At 50.9% G+C, this 19,886-nt stretch overlaps 11 protein-coding genes across 11 annotated transcripts; 5 read left to right on the top strand and 6 right to left on the bottom strand.

Moving 5' to 3' along the window:
* Positions 1-304: 304 nt before the first annotated feature.
* SFB3 (COPII coat Sec23p-Sfb3p heterodimer component) lies at positions 305-3,314 on the bottom strand (the record flags this gene model as incomplete). Its single annotated transcript, XM_064871110.1, has 2 exons — positions 305-951; positions 1,001-3,314. 2 exons carry the CDS (start codon positions 3,312-3,314, stop codon positions 305-307), a joined length of 2,961 nt encoding a protein of 986 aa, XP_064733563.1.
* Positions 3,315-3,885: 571 nt separating this feature from the next.
* On the bottom strand, positions 3,886-4,320 carry PMZ80_002677 (uncharacterized protein; the record flags this gene model as incomplete). The annotated part of the gene is made up of 1 exon (XM_064871109.1): positions 3,886-4,320. One exon carries the CDS (start codon positions 4,318-4,320, stop codon positions 3,886-3,888), a length of 435 nt encoding a protein of 144 aa, XP_064733562.1.
* An 873-nt stretch (positions 4,321-5,193) lies between these two features.
* On the top strand, positions 5,194-5,746 carry PMZ80_002676 (uncharacterized protein; the record flags this gene model as incomplete). The annotated part of the gene is made up of 2 exons (XM_064871108.1): positions 5,194-5,260; positions 5,403-5,746. The coding sequence occupies 2 exons, from the start codon at positions 5,194-5,196 to the stop codon at positions 5,744-5,746; spliced, it is 411 nt and encodes a 136-aa protein (XP_064733561.1).
* A 561-nt stretch (positions 5,747-6,307) lies between these two features.
* Positions 6,308-7,184, top strand: PMZ80_002675 (uncharacterized protein; the record flags this gene model as incomplete). The annotated part of the gene is made up of 2 exons (XM_064871107.1): positions 6,308-6,536; positions 6,589-7,184. 2 exons carry the CDS (start codon positions 6,308-6,310, stop codon positions 7,182-7,184), a joined length of 825 nt encoding a protein of 274 aa, XP_064733560.1.
* Positions 7,185-7,713: 529 nt separating this feature from the next.
* On the top strand, positions 7,714-8,374 carry CSE4 (centromeric DNA-binding histone H3-like protein cse4; the record flags this gene model as incomplete). Its single annotated transcript, XM_064871106.1, has 2 exons — positions 7,714-7,858; positions 8,028-8,374. 2 exons carry the CDS (start codon positions 7,714-7,716, stop codon positions 8,372-8,374), a joined length of 492 nt encoding a protein of 163 aa, XP_064733559.1.
* Positions 8,375-9,443: 1,069 nt separating this feature from the next.
* PMZ80_002673 (uncharacterized protein) lies at positions 9,444-10,475 on the top strand (the record flags this gene model as incomplete). Its single annotated transcript, XM_064871105.1, has 2 exons — positions 9,444-9,758; positions 9,927-10,475. 2 exons carry the CDS (start codon positions 9,444-9,446, stop codon positions 10,473-10,475), a joined length of 864 nt encoding a protein of 287 aa, XP_064733558.1.
* Positions 10,476-10,897: 422 nt separating this feature from the next.
* On the bottom strand, positions 10,898-11,707 carry PMZ80_002672 (uncharacterized protein; the record flags this gene model as incomplete). Its single annotated transcript, XM_064871104.1, has 3 exons — positions 10,898-11,358; positions 11,409-11,606; positions 11,659-11,707. The coding sequence occupies 3 exons, from the start codon at positions 11,705-11,707 to the stop codon at positions 10,898-10,900; spliced, it is 708 nt and encodes a 235-aa protein (XP_064733557.1).
* A 500-nt stretch (positions 11,708-12,207) lies between these two features.
* On the bottom strand, positions 12,208-13,184 carry PMZ80_002671 (uncharacterized protein; the record flags this gene model as incomplete). Its single annotated transcript, XM_064871103.1, has 2 exons — positions 12,208-13,010; positions 13,064-13,184. 2 exons carry the CDS (start codon positions 13,182-13,184, stop codon positions 12,208-12,210), a joined length of 924 nt encoding a protein of 307 aa, XP_064733556.1.
* A 722-nt stretch (positions 13,185-13,906) lies between these two features.
* Positions 13,907-14,998, bottom strand: PMZ80_002670 (uncharacterized protein; the record flags this gene model as incomplete). The annotated part of the gene is made up of 1 exon (XM_064871102.1): positions 13,907-14,998. The coding sequence occupies one exon, from the start codon at positions 14,996-14,998 to the stop codon at positions 13,907-13,909; it is 1,092 nt and encodes a 363-aa protein (XP_064733555.1).
* A 1,141-nt stretch (positions 14,999-16,139) lies between these two features.
* GAR1 (H/ACA snoRNP pseudouridylase subunit) lies at positions 16,140-17,090 on the bottom strand (the record flags this gene model as incomplete). The annotated part of the gene is made up of 1 exon (XM_064871101.1): positions 16,140-17,090. One exon carries the CDS (start codon positions 17,088-17,090, stop codon positions 16,140-16,142), a length of 951 nt encoding a protein of 316 aa, XP_064733554.1.
* A 1,797-nt stretch (positions 17,091-18,887) lies between these two features.
* Positions 18,888-19,838, top strand: PMZ80_002668 (uncharacterized protein; the record flags this gene model as incomplete). The annotated part of the gene is made up of 1 exon (XM_064871100.1): positions 18,888-19,838. One exon carries the CDS (start codon positions 18,888-18,890, stop codon positions 19,836-19,838), a length of 951 nt encoding a protein of 316 aa, XP_064733553.1.
* Positions 19,839-19,886: the final 48 nt, after the last annotated feature.

The following is a 19,886-nucleotide window of genomic DNA, read 5'->3' as shown; positions in this document are numbered from 1 at the left end:
GTCTAGAAGGGTGCCTGCATCTCGGGACATCTTAGGAGCACACGTCGAGCCTTCCTTAGTCTCCTATGACATGTTTCCACGCCTTCATATACTTCCGAGAACTTTCCTTCAGCCCATCACATGTACCGGCCCAATCCGAGTTGGTGAGCATATTCATATATTGACCCTGTCTTGGCTGATTTTTGTAGCGGTCGGCTGGTATTGACATTTGCGAAGCCTGCTGTACATGGGTCGAGACGTCTTTCATTCCCAGCAACCCGCCCCTTTCGTCAGAGAGTGTATGGATACGGTTGTCATTGGACCTCTAGTTCCAATATGGCGCTTTCAATCCAGTGAGCTGCTGCACCACACTGTCGCCCTCTGCTGCTGCCGCCTCCTTCTTTCTCTGCCCAGACAATTCCATCTGTATGCTCCTGTGCACATGTACCAGCCAGTCCACATAGCTCTGTTGTTCGTTGTTTCGATCTTCAACTAGCATTCTTGCGAACTCGAACTCCGATCCATCAAGACCTTGACGCGCCAGCTGTATCGTCGCAGCTTTAGACCCTCGAACTGTGGCAACATAAGCAAGCAGATTCCGTACTTGCGCATTCAGATGTGTTTCCAACACTGGTAGCTCGTTTGTTTGTGGATCGAGAGCCTGGAGTGAGTTGAACTCTGGGCCGAACAAGTCCTCGAGGAGGTTCGGCGATGTTTGTGCGTGCAGCCAGAGAAGCACTATCTGACCATTGTCCACAATGTAAGCCCCGCCTTCTTCGATTCGGGAGTATGAGGCACGGATTGTAGGAGGAACCACCAATTGACCAGTCTCAGCATTCGCAAAGCAGTCTTCGGGGTTGAGGTTGTGGATGGCATATATTCTTGGATAGAGATAGAGCGCTGTCTCAGTTATGCCGCATGATCGTAACATACGTGCAGAATGGATCCGTCGATCAGTCGGTTCAACACCGCCTATGATCGTGTTAGTATTGTCACTACAAGTGGCAGAAAATTGGATCACCTTTTAATGCTCGGGATTTAAGCAGGCCGAGCATGTACATCGACAACTCTTTTAGGTGTTCTGGCAGCACAAGCTGTCCGGGAGGGTGCGATCCTGAAAAGTTCTTTCTGTATCCAGCCAGAATATCAATAGTCTTCTCTGTAAGGTTTGCACGAATGTCTTTCAGCGACTTCTCCGACAGTTTCGACGCAGCCTCTTTCGCTATTATGCTCACCACTGCGTCTTGGTCGACTGTCCTCATCGTGTCTGCTGCTCCCTCGTTGACGCCCGCAACGACGTTTATGCACCTGACTCTTCTCTGACCTGATGCAGAGGTGTACAGAAGTGCTGCTTGAAAATGTGCATCAAGCTTAGCATCCAGCTTGCCGTCGTATGAGAAGACCACTCCTAGTGCTTTGTCGGCATCGATCGTACCGATTTCAAGGTCTGCGCCGAATGAGTGCTGTAGAAAACCACCATGGTAGGACGCAACCTGCAAGCCATTCGAGCAACGTACTTTCATAAGTGCTTGAAACCCTATTTCTCGTGTAATAGCGTGCTCAATTTCGGTCATGTACTTCAGTGAATCTCGTGGTGCCATGAAGTTAGGATAGAAGAAAACTTCGCCTCCTGTCAATCTTGACACATGACCAATTGTTGCGATGTCCATGTAGCCACCGCCTGGTGCTGCCACAAAGAAGTCTACTCCAATGCCGGCTGAAACCATAGCGCTCGCAGTCTTCTTGAATCCTGGATGTTCGGTCGTGAACAACCGCCTCTCTGCATCTGTGTCTCTGCCCTTGCCATCGTCTCGCATGTGCAGCTTTCCTGGACCCCAGGTAGGTAACGTTGATAAGGAGCATATTATTTTGCCGCCAGTAGCTGTCAACGCTGCAAGTGCAGTGTTAAGGACGGGCAACAAGGCTGGCTCGGGATTTTTGACCATTGTAAACATATTGGGCAACGATTTCAGTAATGAAGTAACAACCGATTTAGATTCTGTGTGATCAACAAATAATCCTGAAGCCAATGCGACGAAGGGGTCTTCAAGGTCTGGCATAACCATCATTTGGGCTGATGTCAGACCTGCGCTCAGGTTGTAAAACTGTACTTCCTTGTCGAAGGTGACGATGCCGATCTTTGCACCTACTGGTATGCGTGGTGGTGCTGGCTGATCCGTATCTTCCTCTTCCTCAGAATTGGTGCCGTAAAGTGCATTCATTATGCCTTGGCAGGTTGCAGACAGCAGACCGCGATTGATTGCTTCTTGCGAGATATCGAGCAAAAACAGATAGCGGAGGCCAACAGGCTCTTTTGACCAATACTCTTTCGGCACAGTGAACTCGACAGTTCCCAGCATTAGCTCAGGCCTCTGCATGCGGTCGACTCGCACGCCAGATGGATCAGTCGGGGCGAAATACTCCATTGGCACGTCATTGGCAAAGCTGCACATGTTGCAGACAAGCTTATTCCCACCTGATTTGAAAGTCATGAATGGATTAATGTACGTCCTGCATCGGCGACATCTGGGCGGGCCAGCCTCTCCAAAATCCAGTACGGGAATTGCTTGCTCTCCTTCTTGGAGCGACGCAAGAGGCTGCAGTATCATTCCGAGAGGTAGGGCTGTAGAATTCAGGGATTCTGCCGTCGAGGGTATGTTGTTCACGGTCAGTCGAGCAAATTTCGGACCTGAGTTTCCCTGGTCATAAGCCACGAATGGAACGGCTGCCGCAGGAGGCAGGTGCTTCTCCATGGTCGGATAGACGGTCGTCTGGTACTGATGTGTAGCGGCATCTCTTGCTCTTGCGACAGACGGTATCTGTTCCGGATCAACCTTACCTTGTGTTGTTACCGCCTCTTCGCCCATACGCAGTCTATCACCAGCATTGAGCAGTGGAGTGGTGGAGAGGCCAGGACTCTGACCAGGCTGCGGCGGCTGTCCCTGCTGTAGAAACTGTGGTCCGCCTTGGTAGCCGGGTGCACTCGGAGGTGGCGGGGCTGCTGCCGCTGACTGACCCAAATCATGGTAGGCATGTCTTTCCTTCTTCCGCCTGCTCGAAGGCGCACCGACGCCCATGTTTGCCATCTGTGAAGCGAGACCATCGACTCCATGCTGCTGCTGCTGTTGTTGCTGCCCATACTGTCCTCCTTCCTGACCTTGAAAGTGGTGCCCATTGGGTGGCGCACCTTGTTGTCCGTAGCTGGGAGGGGCAGGACTCATGGACGGCTGATATGGCGAAGCATTGCCGTACTGTTGGCGAGGGTCTTGTAGGTATGCATTTGGGTTCTGGAGATGCTGTCCACCAGCATAGTATGCGCCGTACTGGTCAGCCATGACTTTGTGCGATCAGTGGGGGGATTATGGTAGGGCCGACATCGATGCGCTTTGTCTAGGCAAGCAAACGCACTACAGAATATTCGAGTGCGGTTCTAGGCCTTCTAAGAGGATGGACGAGTGACTTGGGTTTGTGTTTGATCAACCTACAATCTGTCCTTTTGCATTGTCTGGTAGATGTGATACGGTGCTCTACTAGTCTGGCAATTATTTTGCGGAGAAGATGATCCTAAGTTGCACCCAACTCACGGCCGGCCTATTTTGGCCTAGTGCAGTAGTCTAGCTAACCTATTAGGGCCTGTCACGTACCACTGCATCCTTGCAATATCGGTTGTACCAGCAGCGTATGAAGACATGCTATTGATCCTCCTACTACACATACACTACCTGACTGTCTAGCAGCAGGTTGCCACCACCTTCCAGAGGACTAATCTGATATCAGGCTCCATTCGTCCACCCCCCTTGACACAGCATAACCTTGGACACGGTCACCGGACCTACGTCCTCCCTCATCCATTCCGTATCAATTGCGACCCAGCCTCTACATTGGACCCGCATCTCGAGGTGACTGTTACTCCGGAACACCTGGAGGTATACTAGATGGCGCTGTGCCCGGCGACAAGGTTGAAACTGCGGGTGCAGGTGGGAGTGGAGCTGTTCGTCTAACGGATGTCTCGAAGCTGGCAGCATTGTAGCCTGTTGCTCCTATGATCGAAGTGAACGTTGCAGTTCCGACTGGAGCCGAGCGAGGATTGAAGGTAAAGACATTCTTTGAAGGATCATCGCTCAACTGCCAATTCTGATTTGCTGCTTTTGCTAGAGTTTCGGCCTTGGACCTGGCATCGTCCACGTTACTCACGATCTCGTTGTAATCGCTTGACCGTTGCTGTGCCCGTGATATGCTGTCGAAAGATGCTTGCACGCTTGCTGTGTGGGCTGCATCAAGCGATTTTTGAGACGCCGTTATCTTGTCACCAATCTCATTGGCTTCGGTCGTACCGAGCATGCAAAGGAGTATTGCGCACAGTAATCCTGGTGCGCATCGTAGCGCTGAATGGAACATAGCGGAGAGAATGGAGCAGGTCTTTAGAGATCGAAGCTTCGTCTTGCTTAACACAGGTGAAGACCGAGGTAATATTGGGTAGCCATATCTCACTACTTGCACATGCCATCGTGCATCTTAACTCTCCCACTTGATTGTCATATTTCACTTTGTTCTTACTATGGTCACCGGGCACAGCGCTTAGTATTGTAGCTTGGTATTGTTCTGTAGCGTGGGACATATTCTTTGTCTAGGTTGCTTTGTGTCGACAGGTCTCTTTCTCTGCCCCAAGATTTCCCAATGCTGCCCAAGACATGACCTACCTGTGTGCAGAACTTCCTCTACGAGGTGGCTATCAGAGCGTGTGTCAGGATTGTTCGTTGACTTTGAAGGGTTTGGAAGTTCAGGAGAGGGAGGGCTTGTTGGGCGTTGCGGAACATGCTTCAAAGCTTGACCGTCGCTCGCACCTGTTTCGTCTCCAGCTCGTGCTCAACGCCGATCCAGGCCTTGCATCCCTCGCAGAGGCCGCAGAAATGATGCCCGGTGTCGCAGAGTTGTACGCCGAGTTCTCAGACGGTTATGAACAAGTTTACTGTCGAAGGCTGATCTATCGAAGCTTGGCAGACGTTCACTCGAATCCTGCGGGGGTCCGGTTAGAGCCGTACAGCCGGTCCCTTCCCCCTCGCAATGTCACTCAATTTGTCATGCACAGGGCGTAGACCCTGGTAGCCTATATTAAACCCCATGGTTCTTCATCCTGAGGCGAGCAGCCATCTTCTCAGTTCTCCATCATTAGCAGTAAACACAGAACCGAAGTAGAGTCGCAACTCAGCAAATATGGCATCAGGATCTTGCATGTGCGGCGACATCAAGTATGAGTACACAGGCGAGCCAGCAGTGACAGGTAAGTCCATGTTCTGGACAAGATCAAAACACGTGTCTCTCATTTCTGATGTATACCTGGATGGCATGAATGACCCATCTTTCTGTCAAGACATGAGCCTCATATCATCCTTTCTGTCCTTGGTAGCTGACAGCCAGAACAGCACTCTGCCACTGTATCGACTGCCAAAAATGGACCGGCGGCGCTTACACCTCCAACGTCGTCGTTCCTCGAACCAACTTCAAAGTGACATCCGGGAGCCCCAAGACATGGGATGCCAAGGGTGACTCGGGCAAAGTCAACAAGCACTTCTTCTGCGGGCAGTGTGGCTCGTCTTTGTATACGGAGCTTGAGGTCATGCCGGATGTTACTTGTGTCAAGGCGGGCGGGCTCGATAACGGCGCCGCGAGCTTGGGAGGCAAGGTGGGAGTTGAGTTCTACACCAAGGATCGAGTCAGTTATTTGCATGAAGTGTCGGGTGCCAAGCAGGAGCCGCAATTCGGCTGAGGCTACATGCTTACGATATAGGGACTTTGGGAAAGCTCGCATGAAGGATGGGTGAGCTCTTGTTGACAGGCTCGCGAATTTCGAAGGTAGGAAGATATGTATCGATGGAAACTAGAGTGGTCCCATCACCTTGGATCTGAAATCAGATTGACCGAATTGCTGGCGCTCTGAATGAGACGCGAATTCTTCCATGAATGCTGAGAAAGAATCGTCCGTTAGGACCTCACCAATATCACCTCATCTCGAAGAAGGAGAGGAAGTCCGAAGGATTTTGTCTGATGCATCTGAACAAGGTGTACAGCTGTCCTTCGTGGTGTCAATCTCAGCTCCACGAAGTTTCGGAATTATCATGAGGAAGGTGCCAGGAGTCAACCCTAAATTTCCGTCACCGTAGCATCCTCACCATTGCGAGACGCGTGCCTTCCTTAAACGCGCTCTTACCATGATCAATTGGTATTTCTCTTCGTAGTCGCTTGCAATCATCCTCTCTCATAAGTCATTCTGTCAAAGATTACCACTGCTTTATGCTCAGTAGCCCTTGACAGCCAACCTGTCCTCATAATGGCCACTCTCGGCAACTTCCAACCAACCATTTCCACAGCTTCTACCACCACCGATGCCACTGGCAATGTCCTTTCAAGTGCTGTTTACGTGTTCAACGCGCCTTGCGATCTGTCACAACTTCGTGATGTAAATCTCGCAGGTGCTACACTACACTTCACGAGTGCTGTCGATGTTCAGAAACTCAAGGACCTGAACTTGAAGAATGCAAAGTTGATTTTCAATAACAGTGAGCCATGCTGCACTTATGCGTTAGCCAAACATGCTGATGTGAACTCCAGCAGTGAACAAAACAACCCTCCCACTACCGCCCAAGAACCCGCCTGCGGCACCCAAGAAAGCGAGGGCTGCCAAAAGTCAGAAAAATGGTTCTTCCGCTGCCAAAGCCCTATCTCCATCACGAACAAACTCTATGGCTACCGAGTATCCACGGTCTTATCTCAAAGACGAGGATTTGCGAGCTGCTATGCAAAGCAAGTACGAAAGTATCGACAATGCCATCCATCCTGACCGGTTGTCTGTGGTTGAACATAGTTCCAGAAACCCCGCTGACGATCGCGAACCTTTACAAACGCCGGTGGTCGACCACGGTGCCAAGGACCTTCGAGATGCCCTTGAACCAGGCGAGATCCGTGACGACGTTGTTAGGATCAAGACAGAACCAGGACTAGACCACGGGCCGGCGTGTGGGTTCAGTTTAACACAGGACACCTTGAACAGCGACGCTGCCGGTCATATCAGCCCGTTCGTGGCCTCAGCTAGTCAAGGTTCTCCTGGTCGACTGGATATGGCAGAGGCCAGTTTGGTCAAACTCGAGACCGGCATTGCAAAGACCCAGGATGACGTTGCAGAGCAGTGTGACGAACAGCACAGGTGAGGGGGATGTGTCCGTGTGTTATCAATAGTGAGGGATATTGAATGATATGAAGGAGGAAACAGCTGGGGAGTGAACCAGGTGACAAGTTTGAAGCATAAAAGCGCTATTCCCAAACAGGAAACATGATGGAATGTCAATCTCAGCGACGCGAAAGACGCGTTCGAGTCCCCTCGCTGTCACATACAATACAAACGAGACCTCGGTGTCAACGTTGTATACAAACCTTGAATTCTTCTTCCGTTGCATGAGAACTTCTGCTCCTGTTCTGTACAATATTCTTGGGTTTCTGAACTTGCTGTTTCGCATACTAGCTTCGGCGCATTCCAACTACCAAAACACCCAGCTACCTCAAGGTCAACATAAAGTCTTTCGCAGTAACAGCACGCCTACCTTGCGCAAGGCCGCGTCGCAACCTCGAACTCATTCACACTACAATCAGACAAGCTCACGAAAGCCATTCTCCTGCGCCGCCAAATAGCACCCTCAGCGCATCTGCGCCCTTCTTTCCACAGCTGCGAGCACAAGCGCAATGGCGCAAACAAAACAGGTTAGACGTCGTTCAGGTGTTGGTCCATCGAGTACACCGCGAGCCACAAAAGCACCCCGAAAGAGCACAGGAGGGAAGTCAACGCCAGGTAGTATATCGAAGGGGGCTAAGAGACCGAGATCACAACGTAAGTTTATGCGCGGAGTATTGTTGGTGTTTGTTTTCCAGTTTGTGCGTGGGTGGTAGCAACCATGTGCTGATGGTTTGGGTCCTGTGCGATTGCGCCTGCGTCCCGTGCTCTGCTTAGTATCTGTCTTGGTTCATGGGTATATGTATACTGACTCTCTGTTCCGTAGCTGGTGACCCGATACCGCAGCATCGACCGAGAAGGTATAGACCTGGCACGGTTGCGCTGCGCGAGATCAGACGGTATCAGCAATCGACCGATCTGCTTCTACTTAAACTACCCTTCCAGCGTCTGGTACGAGAGATCTGCCAGTATATCCTACCCTTCGAAGTTGCAAAAGAGATGAGATGGCAGAGTCAGGCTATAATGGCTCTGCAAGAAGCATCTGAGGCATTTCTGGTGCACCTGTTCGAAGATACAAATCTGTGCGCCATACATGCGAAGCGTGTGACAATCATGCAGAAGGATATGCAGCTTGCCAGGAGGTTGAGGGGCGCTTGGGGTGGGATGGGTTGAGTCTTCCCTCATTCGGCAAGAGGAAAACATCAAAATAAGACCAAAAGTCGATACTGTCGGCTCACCTGGTCTACTAGGAGCTGCTCAATCTGGCGATGCATGTTGGCAAAGACTCGTCAACGAAGCGTTACGAAGCCAGCAAGAAAAGCAAAATGTTCGATACAACTGTCTAAAACGAACGAGCTAAGCAAAAGGCTTTGATTGTACGAGAATCAAAAGGTGCTTGAGTAAGCACGGAACAGACGAACAGAGAAAGGCAATACGAAGACAGCTCGTGTTATTGCCGCGAAGGATTCACGACGGAGCGCCAGCATGTGGAAATGCACAAGTTGGATTCGGGCCGCTTCTGGTCGGGCAGCCTGTTGGAATTGTTTGATTCATGTTTGAGATTGGATTGAGCTCATGATTTGAGCTTTGGTTTTTGGATGAGGACGGTGCTTTGGATGACGACGAGGCCTTTCTTGGAGCAGAAAGGCTGATATTGAACGTGTTGGACCATCAAGCATGTCAGCACGAGTTCGGCAAACCAGTAAGAGTCAGTATGCAGGAAGAGAAATGAGGTTTGTGAACCGATATCGCCTTGTGAATGTCGTGTACCGTTGAACATGGTTTGGCTACCGTACTGCGCTCTCAGCTTGCCGTACTATACGGTAGCTTAATGCTGCCACCCCTGCTTCCCCGCAAACCTGTTCTCCTTTGACCAAACCACAGTTCATACCACAGTCGAAGGATCTCCATCAGACGCTTCTCGAACACGCCTCGAAAAGCATCATGCATCTCGAGAAGTCTCAAAGAGTGTCATCACGGCGTCTAGAACGGCCTCTCTACAAGCCAACTTGCACTGGTCCGAGATGTGTTTCGAGGTGAAGTCACTGAGGGCGGGCGTACAAGTACGAGATGATGACCAATGCTCCGTAACACCGTTTCCTCCCAGAAAGATGCAGCGGTAGTTTTTACCTTCCAGAGGGTTTTGTGACGTCTCGATACTGACAGGGCTAACATCGCAGCATTTAGCAGCTTCCAGAGTCAGACCAGGCACTAGCTACAAGCACAACCCAGCCTTCTCGACATGAAAGTTGTCCGTGTCGTGGGCTACCACAAGAACCTACAGCTCGATGAAGCACCAGAGCCAAAGATCACCTCTCCTCTAGATGTCATAGTCAAGATCGGCACAGCAGGCGTCTGCCGCACAGACATCCACATCATCGAAGGCCAATGGGTGTCCATGTCAGGCGTCACCCTTCCCTACACAATCGGCCATGGAAACACCGGCTGGGTTCACGCCAAAGGCGACGGCGTGACAAACGTGGAGTTCGGCGACAAGGTCATCCTCCATCCACTCGTGACCTGTGGTCTCTGCCGAGCGTGCCACTTCGGCGACGATGTACACTGCGAGAATAGCACGTTCCCTGGCATTAATGTCGACGGCGGATTATGCTGAGTACCTCAAGACTGGAGCGCGTAGCGTGATCAAGCTAGATGAGAGCCTTGAGCCAACTGATGTTGCGGCATTAGCGGACGCGGGTCTGACAGCTTATCACGCTGTGCGAAGGCCGCGAGGAAGCTGAGACCTGGTGATTTCTGCGTTTTGATTGGGGCGGGTGGATTGGGACATATTGGGATACAGGTCTTGAAGGCTGTTAGTGCTGCCACACTGATTGTCATTGATCGCAACCCGGATGCTCTGAAGCTCGCCAAGGAGCTGGGTGCTGACCATGTTATTGAGGGGTCGGATGACGGATCGTTTGTGCAGAAGGTGCTAGATCTAACGGGTGGGAAGGGCGCCGAGGCGATCGTAGATTTCGTGGCGGAAGGCGGGTCAACAAAGACTGGTGTCAAGATGATCCGACGTGCTGGAGACTACTATGTTGTTGGATATGGCGAGGATCTTCAGATCTCGACCATCGACATCATCTCAACGGAGATTAGCTTTATTGGCAATTTGGTCGGCTCATACAAGGATCTGGCTGAGCTTATGGTCCTGGCTGCTCAGGGGAAGGTCAAACTGCATACCAGCATTTATAAGCTGGAGGACTTCCAGACGGCTATTGATGATCTTGGGGCTGGGAAGGTGCGAGCACGAGCTATTCTGGTACCCTAAGCAGGCAGGTGTGAAGACGATGAGGCCTGGAGCGACTGAGGATATGCATTCAGGGAAAATAAGGCACCAGGTCAAGCGACCAGCTATCATCACCCTTCAACCTGGACATCTGAGATTCTCGAAGATACTTTGGTGTAGTGAATGTTTGCTCAGCCTGGCATTGACAGATCGGCCGTCATTGATACACTTCTAGTGTGACTCCATAAGACGGATACTCTCATGCCGGACTCACGCTTGGTAAAACAAGCCAGTATTGACATTGTTCTCTAGCAGAACTTGCAGACGCCGAAGGAAAACTTGGTTTGGGACAAATCGGCGCTGTATTGCACATCCTTTGTCGCTTCCGCGGTGTGATCCAATGAGTACTGACGCACTTCAACGCCGCGAATGTAAGGTATTGGCACTTGCACCATTATGTGCCCTCATTCCTCTTCCTTCTTGCAGGTCTCCCTCTTCCCAGTTCCAGCACTGTAGCCACCTAGTGTACGGCCCCTCTTTCTGAGCGACTCACTTGGTGATTCGCTTAGTAAGTCGTCATCGGAAGAAACCCGGTCACTCATTCGTCGCTTCCTGGGTGAATAGACGTACGAGCGCGTCTCCCGAGCTGGAGTCGGCTGGCCCATACGGCCGTGCCTGAACAGAGGCTGAAGGTTCTGTATTATATTGCCTCCACCAGGGAATCCAGTATCGTAGTAGGCGACCGAGGCAGCATTCGCGCACCAAGATAGGGAAGGAGCCTTTGAGGGCTTCTCGTTGTCGGTATCTTCTTCAGTAACGGACAGCTTCGCTCCCAGGCCCTTGATCAGATCGAAAGCATCGACAGTGAATTGAAGTCTGCCCATGCTCATATTGCTGTTGCATTCTGCGAGGAGAGCTGCTCGTGCTAGAAATTGTCAGTGCCAGGCATGGGAACTCGGTGGCTGTTCTGCATACCATGCCACTGATTCTGATCATAGTCGACGGTTCGAGAGGCAGACGATACCTTGCCGTATACAGTGGTGTTCTTGCTCCCAACGTCAGATACCGACAACTTGGCACCCAAGCCCGATGTAAGTTTGGCCAGAGAGACATCAATTTGACTTCGGCTACTACTAATTGAATCCCGTGCCGCTTTCAAGAGACTGGCTCGATCTCTCTGCTGTTAGCCTTGTAGCTGGTGTCTGGGTGTCCGTGAAGCACATACCCTGGAAGCCAGTCGTGTCATACTTGATGGAGCGATTCGAGTTGCTCATCGTGCCTGGTATGCAGTGACAGCCAGCCCGGGCCTTTCAACAGGGAGAAATAGTGTGAATTATGAAGGCAGACTGGGGAGTGCAACCAATGCTAGAACAAAGTAAACAGAACATGTAGGGGCGCCAAGCTGCTCGCTGAGGGACAGTGACAGTGTTGGTTCCATTCAGCGCGAGTTCATGCTGAACTCAATAAACGCAGTGAAATCTGTATACTGTTAGCTGCCTGTCTCGAGGACAATAGCTCCTACTGGCGACTTCACCCCATAACGTGCCGCAGTAGGAATATCGTTCATGAAAAGCTCTTGAGAATTGTGCAGACTGGAGCAATATGAGACAAGGCAAGAATATACACAACAAGCAGATGAACATTTACCATTGGTCCTCCAGTTGTGGCTTGGATGTCTTGCTGCGACTCCTCAACTCCGCTCCCTTGGGCAAGAAGTACATCCTGCGATACCATGATAGAGCTCACCTCCGAGTCTTGGCAATGCGAAAAGTGCTCAGGAGCCTTCCTGTTCTGCAGAGACACCATAGCCGCTCATAGCTTGCAGCAGCTTTGCCATCACCACATCCTCATTCACATCGCCAACAATATCTGCCGCTGCCTTCAGTAAAGTGCCTTCGGCTTCGCTATACTTGCCCTCAACAGAATAGATCAGTTGACCATTCCGACCAGCATCTGCCATCAAGATGGCAACTGACCTGGCTACCACATTCGGTGTCTGCGTGCCAACGCCCGTAGTTTTCTCGATGAAGCCTTCAGGCACAAGCCCCGTTGTCGTCCAGGACGGCGCAATGCAGTTGACACGGATGGGAATGCTAGGCTGCAACAATGGCGTAATTCCTCGCATGAAGCCCAAGACACCGTGCTTAGCGGTTGTGTAGTCAACAGCACGAAACCTCTGGAAGCTCGAGGCAGAGGCCGTCAGGACGATGCTACCTCCTGCGCCCTGTCTTCTCATGTGATGTATCGCGAGTGCACATGTATTGACCGCGCCTTTCAGGTTTATGTCGTAGACTAGATGATTAGGTTCAAGGAGGTCGCCATTCTCGTCCACTTGCTCATCGAGATAGGTGGTTCGTCCAGAGATGCCAGCGTTCGCAAAGACATGGTCAATCTTTCCATACTTCGTTTTCGCGACCTTGAATATTGAGGATAGATCCGCCCATGATGTGACATTCGTGTTGACGAAGGTAAGCCGATCGTGCTGTAGTGGCATCTCACTGAGATCACCGGCTACTACGTAAGCATCCTTTTCGAGCAGCAGCTTGACTGTTCCAAGACCAATACCCGAGGCAGCTCCTGAATGGTTTCAGAAGTGTTCATCGACACGCTGATGATCATGTATCGCCTACCTGTGACAAGAAATACTTGATCCTTCAGCCTCACCAGATCCTCGTCGTGTATCTCAAAGGTAGCCATAAGAGCAGAAGCTGAGTAGTCGGTGGTATCCGTGTGGGCGAGGCTTACTGACATTCAAGCACGGCGCGATGCTGGTGATCGATTTCTCTCCCGACAGAGGATCGATCATTCTGTTGTTCTTTGAGAACATAATCCGAACCGGCAGCGAATGGAAAGAACTTCTCCTCACCCAGGAGCACTCCCTGCCTGCCGAGGTTGGGAGCTCGAGCAATGTAACACTGCGTCAGACGATAACTCCGTCCAACGACGAGGACTATATAAAAGGTTCATGTTGTTGACAAACAGCGTTTTCAGCGCAAGAGCACTGTTGAATTGAGACTATTTCAAAAGGAGGACGGGTGGCCTGTATTCATAGCCGCGAATAATGCGCTGGATATGCGTTTAGCCCACCGTCGCGCGGTGTAAGGGAAAGCATAGAGTCCTGTAGCGATGTTTGGTGTTTGCACAAAGACTGTATACACGATAACGGTTGATTCATGGTTATGGTGTCTACAACTCTCAGACAATCGTTGAGCTCTCAATGATCATGCTGTTATGGTACGCAAAGTGTAGCATGCCTCAGTGGAGAAGCGGGTAATCCGTTTGTCACACTGAAGGCACGCGACGACTCTGCAATGCTGTATCGAGCATTATATCTATACCGAATTCTAGCTCTAGGTGCGTATCTCGTACGCTTGCCGCCTCAACCCAGCCACCAGCTGCCCAAAGATCCTGAACGCCGTTCTATGCCTTTCCAATGCTTTTATCTTGTCATCCAGGTTGCGCCTGGCAATCATTCACAATCGTGCTTTGGGCTCGCTCACGATCCTCTCGCCATTCTCTGCAAAATCTATCCTCTTACCAGTAATCAAGCTTTCTTGAAGTGCCTGCCCGATGCGCACAGCATTGACGGCACCCTCGAGCTTCATCGGCGGTTCGGTATTGTCCAAGCAGCAAGCAGTGAACTCGTTTGCCTCAGTGATAAAAGCATCTCGGAAGCGTCCGTAGTAGTGTGCTGGAATTTCTCTTCTTACACCACTCGACTCGAAGATGTTGACCAAGTTTGTCATTGGCTGCATGTTAATGGACAGCTTTCCTTTTGTGCCGATGATCTCAGATGTATCTTCTTGGCCAGCAGCCATCATCCTTGAGCAGTATAGTTGTGCGATCTTGCCATCGAAGAACTCGATGACTGCCACAGCATTGTCTCGATCATTGTACTTCCTTAGGTCTGGCTCGACGGCTGTTATACCGACTGCAGACACAGTCTTGACTTTACTGTCCTCGCCAAAGAACCATAGAGCCAAGTCTATGTCGTGAATGGAGCAGTCGACGAAGATGCCACCAGAGAACTTGGCGTACTCAACGAAGAAGCCAGAAGGGTCGAGTTTATCGCATGTCTGTGAGCGAAAGACTGCCGGTCGTCCAATGAGGCCGGCTTGCATCTTCTCGAAAGCATCTCTGTATGAAGCATCGAAACGACGGGAGAAACCGCAAATGACCTTCTGATTGGGATGTGTCTTCTGGCTCTCTCTGTATGCAGTCACCACCGACTGGGAGATTTCCACGTTTGTGCTAAGTGGCTTCTCGCAGAGAACATGGAGACCAAGCTTGATGGCCTTGATGGCTTGCTCTGCGTGCACAGCCGTTGCTGAGGAGACAACTACGGCCTGCAGACCATGCTTGATCTCTTCCTGCAACATCTCATCGTAAGAGAGGTATGTTCGGACACCGGGAAGGTTCGTCTGTGTCAAATCCAGCTCTTTCTGTTCCGGAGACGAGGCTGCTACCAGCTCTGCTCGGGGCGTCAGGCCATAGAAGTGTGCTGCGTGCCGTGCGCCCATACGACCGAGGCCTGCGACAGCAACCTTGAGCTTTGCTCCGACCATGATCGTGAGCGAACGGGAAGGACGAGGAGGAAGTGTAAGCTGTAAGAGGGGTTCTAATGTGTCCCGCAAATTACGAGAGGTGAGTTGGAAGCAGCGATGGTCGACGTATTGTTAGAGAAATGCTCGGCGGTGTGTACGTGACTTGTGTCTCATTGTGTCCTTAGATATTTCTGTGGGCAATAGTTCACCGCTTCTTATTCTTCCACTAAGGGCGAAGGTTCTACATTGTCAGATACGATGAACAACAACCTACCTCGACCATGCTTCAGCATATTGATATTGTTGGCCTAACCTCGCCGAGTATCTACTGTATTCAGTTTAAGCTACTCCAGCTCTTTCGTCGAACTTTGCAAACACTCGGAAGGGTTGATATTGAAACAGGTTAGAAAGCCAACGGCAGCTTGATATCGACCTTAGCGCGGACCAGATTTGACCCGAAGGAACTTCCGGAACTCGATGCGGGTAGCAGGCGGCACCTTTACCATATCGAGCGTAGTCCGGTAAAGCGAGGCTCGATAAGGCTCCGATCCTGGTATTGGGTCCGACGAGTCCGATCTGAATCCAGGCTGTGATGTCGTTCTTGCCGTGTCAATTAATGTGCGAGACGTGGGCTTTTACTGTTCCGATCTTATCCGGCAAGCACGAAGCTGATGCTGAAGGTCTGTCGCCTTCTCCTGAGACAGCTCTCGAGTCGATACGCAGCCGACTTTTCTTACCAATCTCACCACGTGGGAGCTTCGGCTTGCTTCGCAACACTCGAGGCCCAAGGCATCAGATTCAGCCTCCTTCTAGGCTCATAGAGGATCTTCTCGCGGCTAGAAGCCCGGAGGCGACCAAGTTCGCGACGCAGCCGAGACAATGGTTAGGTGTGTATAGGCAGCAATACAATGCACGACTGGATGGTCACGCAGAGTTCAGACTGCGCCAGATGCCAAGCGTAAGAACAGCAGCACAAAAACTGTCATTGTTCAAAAGAATACTCTTGATTCCAGCTCTGAAGTATGCTTAGCGTCTCGACGGTCTAAATGCAATCGCAAGCAAGAAGAACCTTTTTGTCATGTCATTATCCCAGTACCGCCCTGTAATGCCTAACGTGGAAGACAGCTGTCTAACGTGGAAGACAGCTGTCGACCTCGCTGAGTTATGCTGCTCCTGCTGCCGAGTGGGCAACGCCATGGTCCTTGTCGGGGAAACCAAAGTTGATGCCAAACTCTGGATACACAATTCTTTGGATGCCAGATTCGTGCACCTTCTCCAATGCCGCCAACTGCTCGGTTGAAAGTTTTACAATCTTCAGATTCTCCTCGATCCTGGACGGTGTCACCGATTTGGGCAAAGCTACTACTCCTCGAGCAACGTGGTAGCTGAGCAGGATGGTCCCCGGACTAGCACCGGTCTCCTCTGCGACCTTAATGACTGCCTCCTTCTTCATCAGTGGACTACCTGTGCTCCCGAGTGGGGAATATGCCTCGACGATGATACCCTTCTCTTTGCAGAAATCAATAATCTCTTGCTGTGGCAGAAGTGGGTGATTTTCGATCTGGTTGACGGCAGGCACGACACTGACATTTGGTAGAAGTTGCTCCAAAAACTTTTTGCTGAAATTCGACACCCCAATTGCCTTCACCTTGCCTGTTTGCAGCAGCTTCTCCATGTCCTTGTATGTATCGGCTGGCTTGCGCTCGAGGATCAGATCTCGCGAACCATCTGGCTTCTTTGGGAACTTCTCGTGGTTGCCTTCTGGGTTCATGGCGACTGGCCAGTGCATTAGGTAAAGATCGACATAGTCGAGACCGAGGGACTTCAGGCTCATATCCAGGTTTTGCTCAACTCGAGTATGGTATGTGCACCAGAGTTTAGTTGTGACGAAGAGGTCGCTTCTCTTGAGACCTGCTGCCTCGAGTCCCTCTTTGATGCCTTGTCCGACTTCATCCTCGTTACCATAACAGTATGCGCAGTCGATGTGTCTGTAGCCGATTTTGATTGCGTGAGCAACCGCCGCTTTGACCTGACCTGGGTCTGATTGCCATGTTCCCAAGCCCACGGCGGGGATCTTGGCGCCGGTGTTCAAGGTGAAGGTTGTGTCGGACATTCTGATCTGGATCGAACTTATTGTAGTGTGTATCTAATTTTGGTGCGCAAAGAAGAAACGGAGAAAGTTCAAGGTTGCAGAGTACAGTCGGCTACAGGCTGTTTTGAATGTGTTTCATCCAAGCACGTCGGCGTTCGAGCCTTCTCGTCTCATCTCCAGCTCAAAACTGACCTTTTGTTGACATTTCTACGTCATTTGCTAATTCTCTAGCTAGCAAGAATTTCCCCACAGTGGTCCCCTCGGTGAAGATACCGCCGAGTGTGGGAAGCAACCAGGGAACGTCTCACCAGATCTGTAGTAAGCCTCTCTTTCCCAAAGGGAAGTGACGACAATCAACACGTGAATTTCGTTGTGACTTTTACATCTTCTACTGAGAATCTGTTGATTTGTACTACTTCGCTGTTTACGAGAGACGGCGACATCCCTAGCTATCTTGCCTGTGTCTGCATCGTCAATATCTCACAATCCTCGAGTCGATGTTGCATGAACCGCCAATGCCGAATTCTCGCTTCCAAAACTTCTTTGGTTATGAGCTGTTATGGGCACTGAATTGGGATGGCTGTGTAACGTCGCTGCACGTGTCAGATCTCGAAAGCTCGACTTTGCATCGTTCATCCAATCAGGCGCGTATAATTGGGGATTCTGAGACCGAAAGCATCCGAAGATTTCAAGTCGCTGGACAGCGGAGCAACGCCGATCAGTACAGTCCGTGACTGACCTGCCTCTTTCTTCCAGAACAGTAATTCCCACCGATCTTAAGTCTCCACAACATCAATTCCCGACGTCTTCGACCGCAGAACCTACCAATCCTTCTCTTCCAAGCATTTTGTCGTGACAAGCGCCGAGTGTTCTCTCACTCCAAATCGGCCGAGAAGCCAGGGCTGCCGCAATGTCCTTTGTTTCTGCCAACTCATGCTCAGGGTTGCCTTTCAGGTCGCTTCCATTACCTATAGAGGTTGTTACACGACATTCTGCAGGAGTCACGCGAGGTTGTTAACGTCAGTGCATGCTTCTAAATAAGTCGCCTGTTCTTCCTCACCGACAAAATGTGATCTATCACATTTCGTATGCTATCCGACGAAGTCTCGCCTTGAAACCTGATTATGCTCGACTAAACGCCCAACATGAACTTAGGTAAGTGCCTCTATGCAGTAAGTCGCAGCGGCATCGGCGTCCTCGGCTGGAAGCTTAATCTATGGACCACAAACTCCACACGAAGCCGTATATCAGGGTTATTCTGCAAACGTGGCCAATGAATATAGGGAAAGCCAGCGTCACCAAGGCATGGTCGACTCCATGGCGGGCCGCCTGCTCGAGGTACGCTTTGAAAAGTCGTTACCGTGATCGAATGCAGAAGTTATTCAGCGAACCGCTTACTACTAGCGCTGAGACTTTTCGACTGGTAGGATCTTAGGAACTCCAGTATTGCTTGCATGGGACTTTACTTTCCATGTATAGGTGAGTAGAGCAGGAGGAGGCGTTCGTTGTTATGGGGTTCTCTTCTAGAGGAGTCAACCCTGGAGTCTCTTGAGCAGGTAAGAATTGCACGCATGGTTTATGGTTGTGATGATCTAGGCCGTGGTTTGCCTAGTAGGATCAAACACAGTCAGAGGTATATCAATCCAGCTTCCAAGACGACTCTAAGCGGTCATTCTTGCATCACACAAACGACTTCGTTCTCAACAGTTTCACATTTCACCAGGCAGCCTCAACACTAAAAGTATATCAAAGCCTCAAGCCTTCAAGCCTTTGAGCCGTCAAGCAGCAGGTTCAGTTACCCTATTTAATACATCCAAAATGTCGGTCGCAGTCCAGCAGCCAGTTCAGGCCTTTCGCACCGACAGAGATGGCCTCGCCCTGGAGGAAATGGTCGATGAGATCGAGCACATCAACGTGCTAAAAGATCAAGCCAAGAAGGAACTAGAGAGACAAATGGGTGATGCTTCCCAGTTCGACGCCGAGAAAGACAAGTCTGTCTTCCGAAACTATGAAGAGGCCAATGACAGAGTCAAGAACTTCTACAAGGAGCAACACACCAAGCACACAGTGGCCTACAACCTCAAAGCTCGAAATGACTTCAAGTCCAAGACCAGAGCTGAGATGACGATCTGGGAAGCAATGGAGAAACTCAACACACTGATCGACGAGAGTGACCCTGACACCGACCTCAGCCAGATCGAGCATCTCCTTCAGAGCGCTGAGGCTATTCGAAGGGACGGCAAGCCAAGATGGATGCAGCTTACCGGTTTGATTCACGATCTCGGAAAGCTCCTTTTCTTCTTCGATGCACAAGGTCAATGGGATGTCGTTGGTGACACATTTCCAGTCGGCTGTGCATTCGACGACAAGATCATTTACGGCAACAAATCTTTCGCCGAGAACCCAGACTTCAAGGACCCGATCTACAGCACACAGTACGGCATCTACACACCAGGCTCCGGTCTTGACAACGTCATGCTCAGCTGGGGTCACGACGAGTACCTGTACCACGTCGCCAAGGAGCAGTCTACTCTGCCGAAGGAGGCTTTGGCCATGATCAGATTCCACAGCTTCTACCCGTGGCATTCTGCTGGCGCATACAACTGGATGATGGGTCCAGGAGATGAGGAGCAACTTGCTGCTGTCAAGGCTTTCAATCCATACGATCTGTACAGCAAGTCCGATGAGAAGCCGAAGGTCGAGGATCTCAAGCCTTACTACATGGAGTTGATCAACGAGTACTTCCCGCAGAAGGTCGTCAGGTGGTAAGCCATCGCGACGGAATGGCGGTGAAGATGTTGAAGCACAATAGAGAAT

This window comes from Knufia obscura (genome assembly GCF_036327395.1).
Source record: "Knufia obscura strain CCFEE 5817 isolate CBS 148926 chromosome Unknown scaffold_2, whole genome shotgun sequence".
NCBI classification, from domain to species: domain Eukaryota; kingdom Fungi; phylum Ascomycota; class Eurotiomycetes; order Chaetothyriales; family Trichomeriaceae; genus Knufia; species Knufia obscura.
Note: the sequence above shows the minus strand (reverse complement) of the source record. Positions and strands in the feature narration are given on the sequence as shown.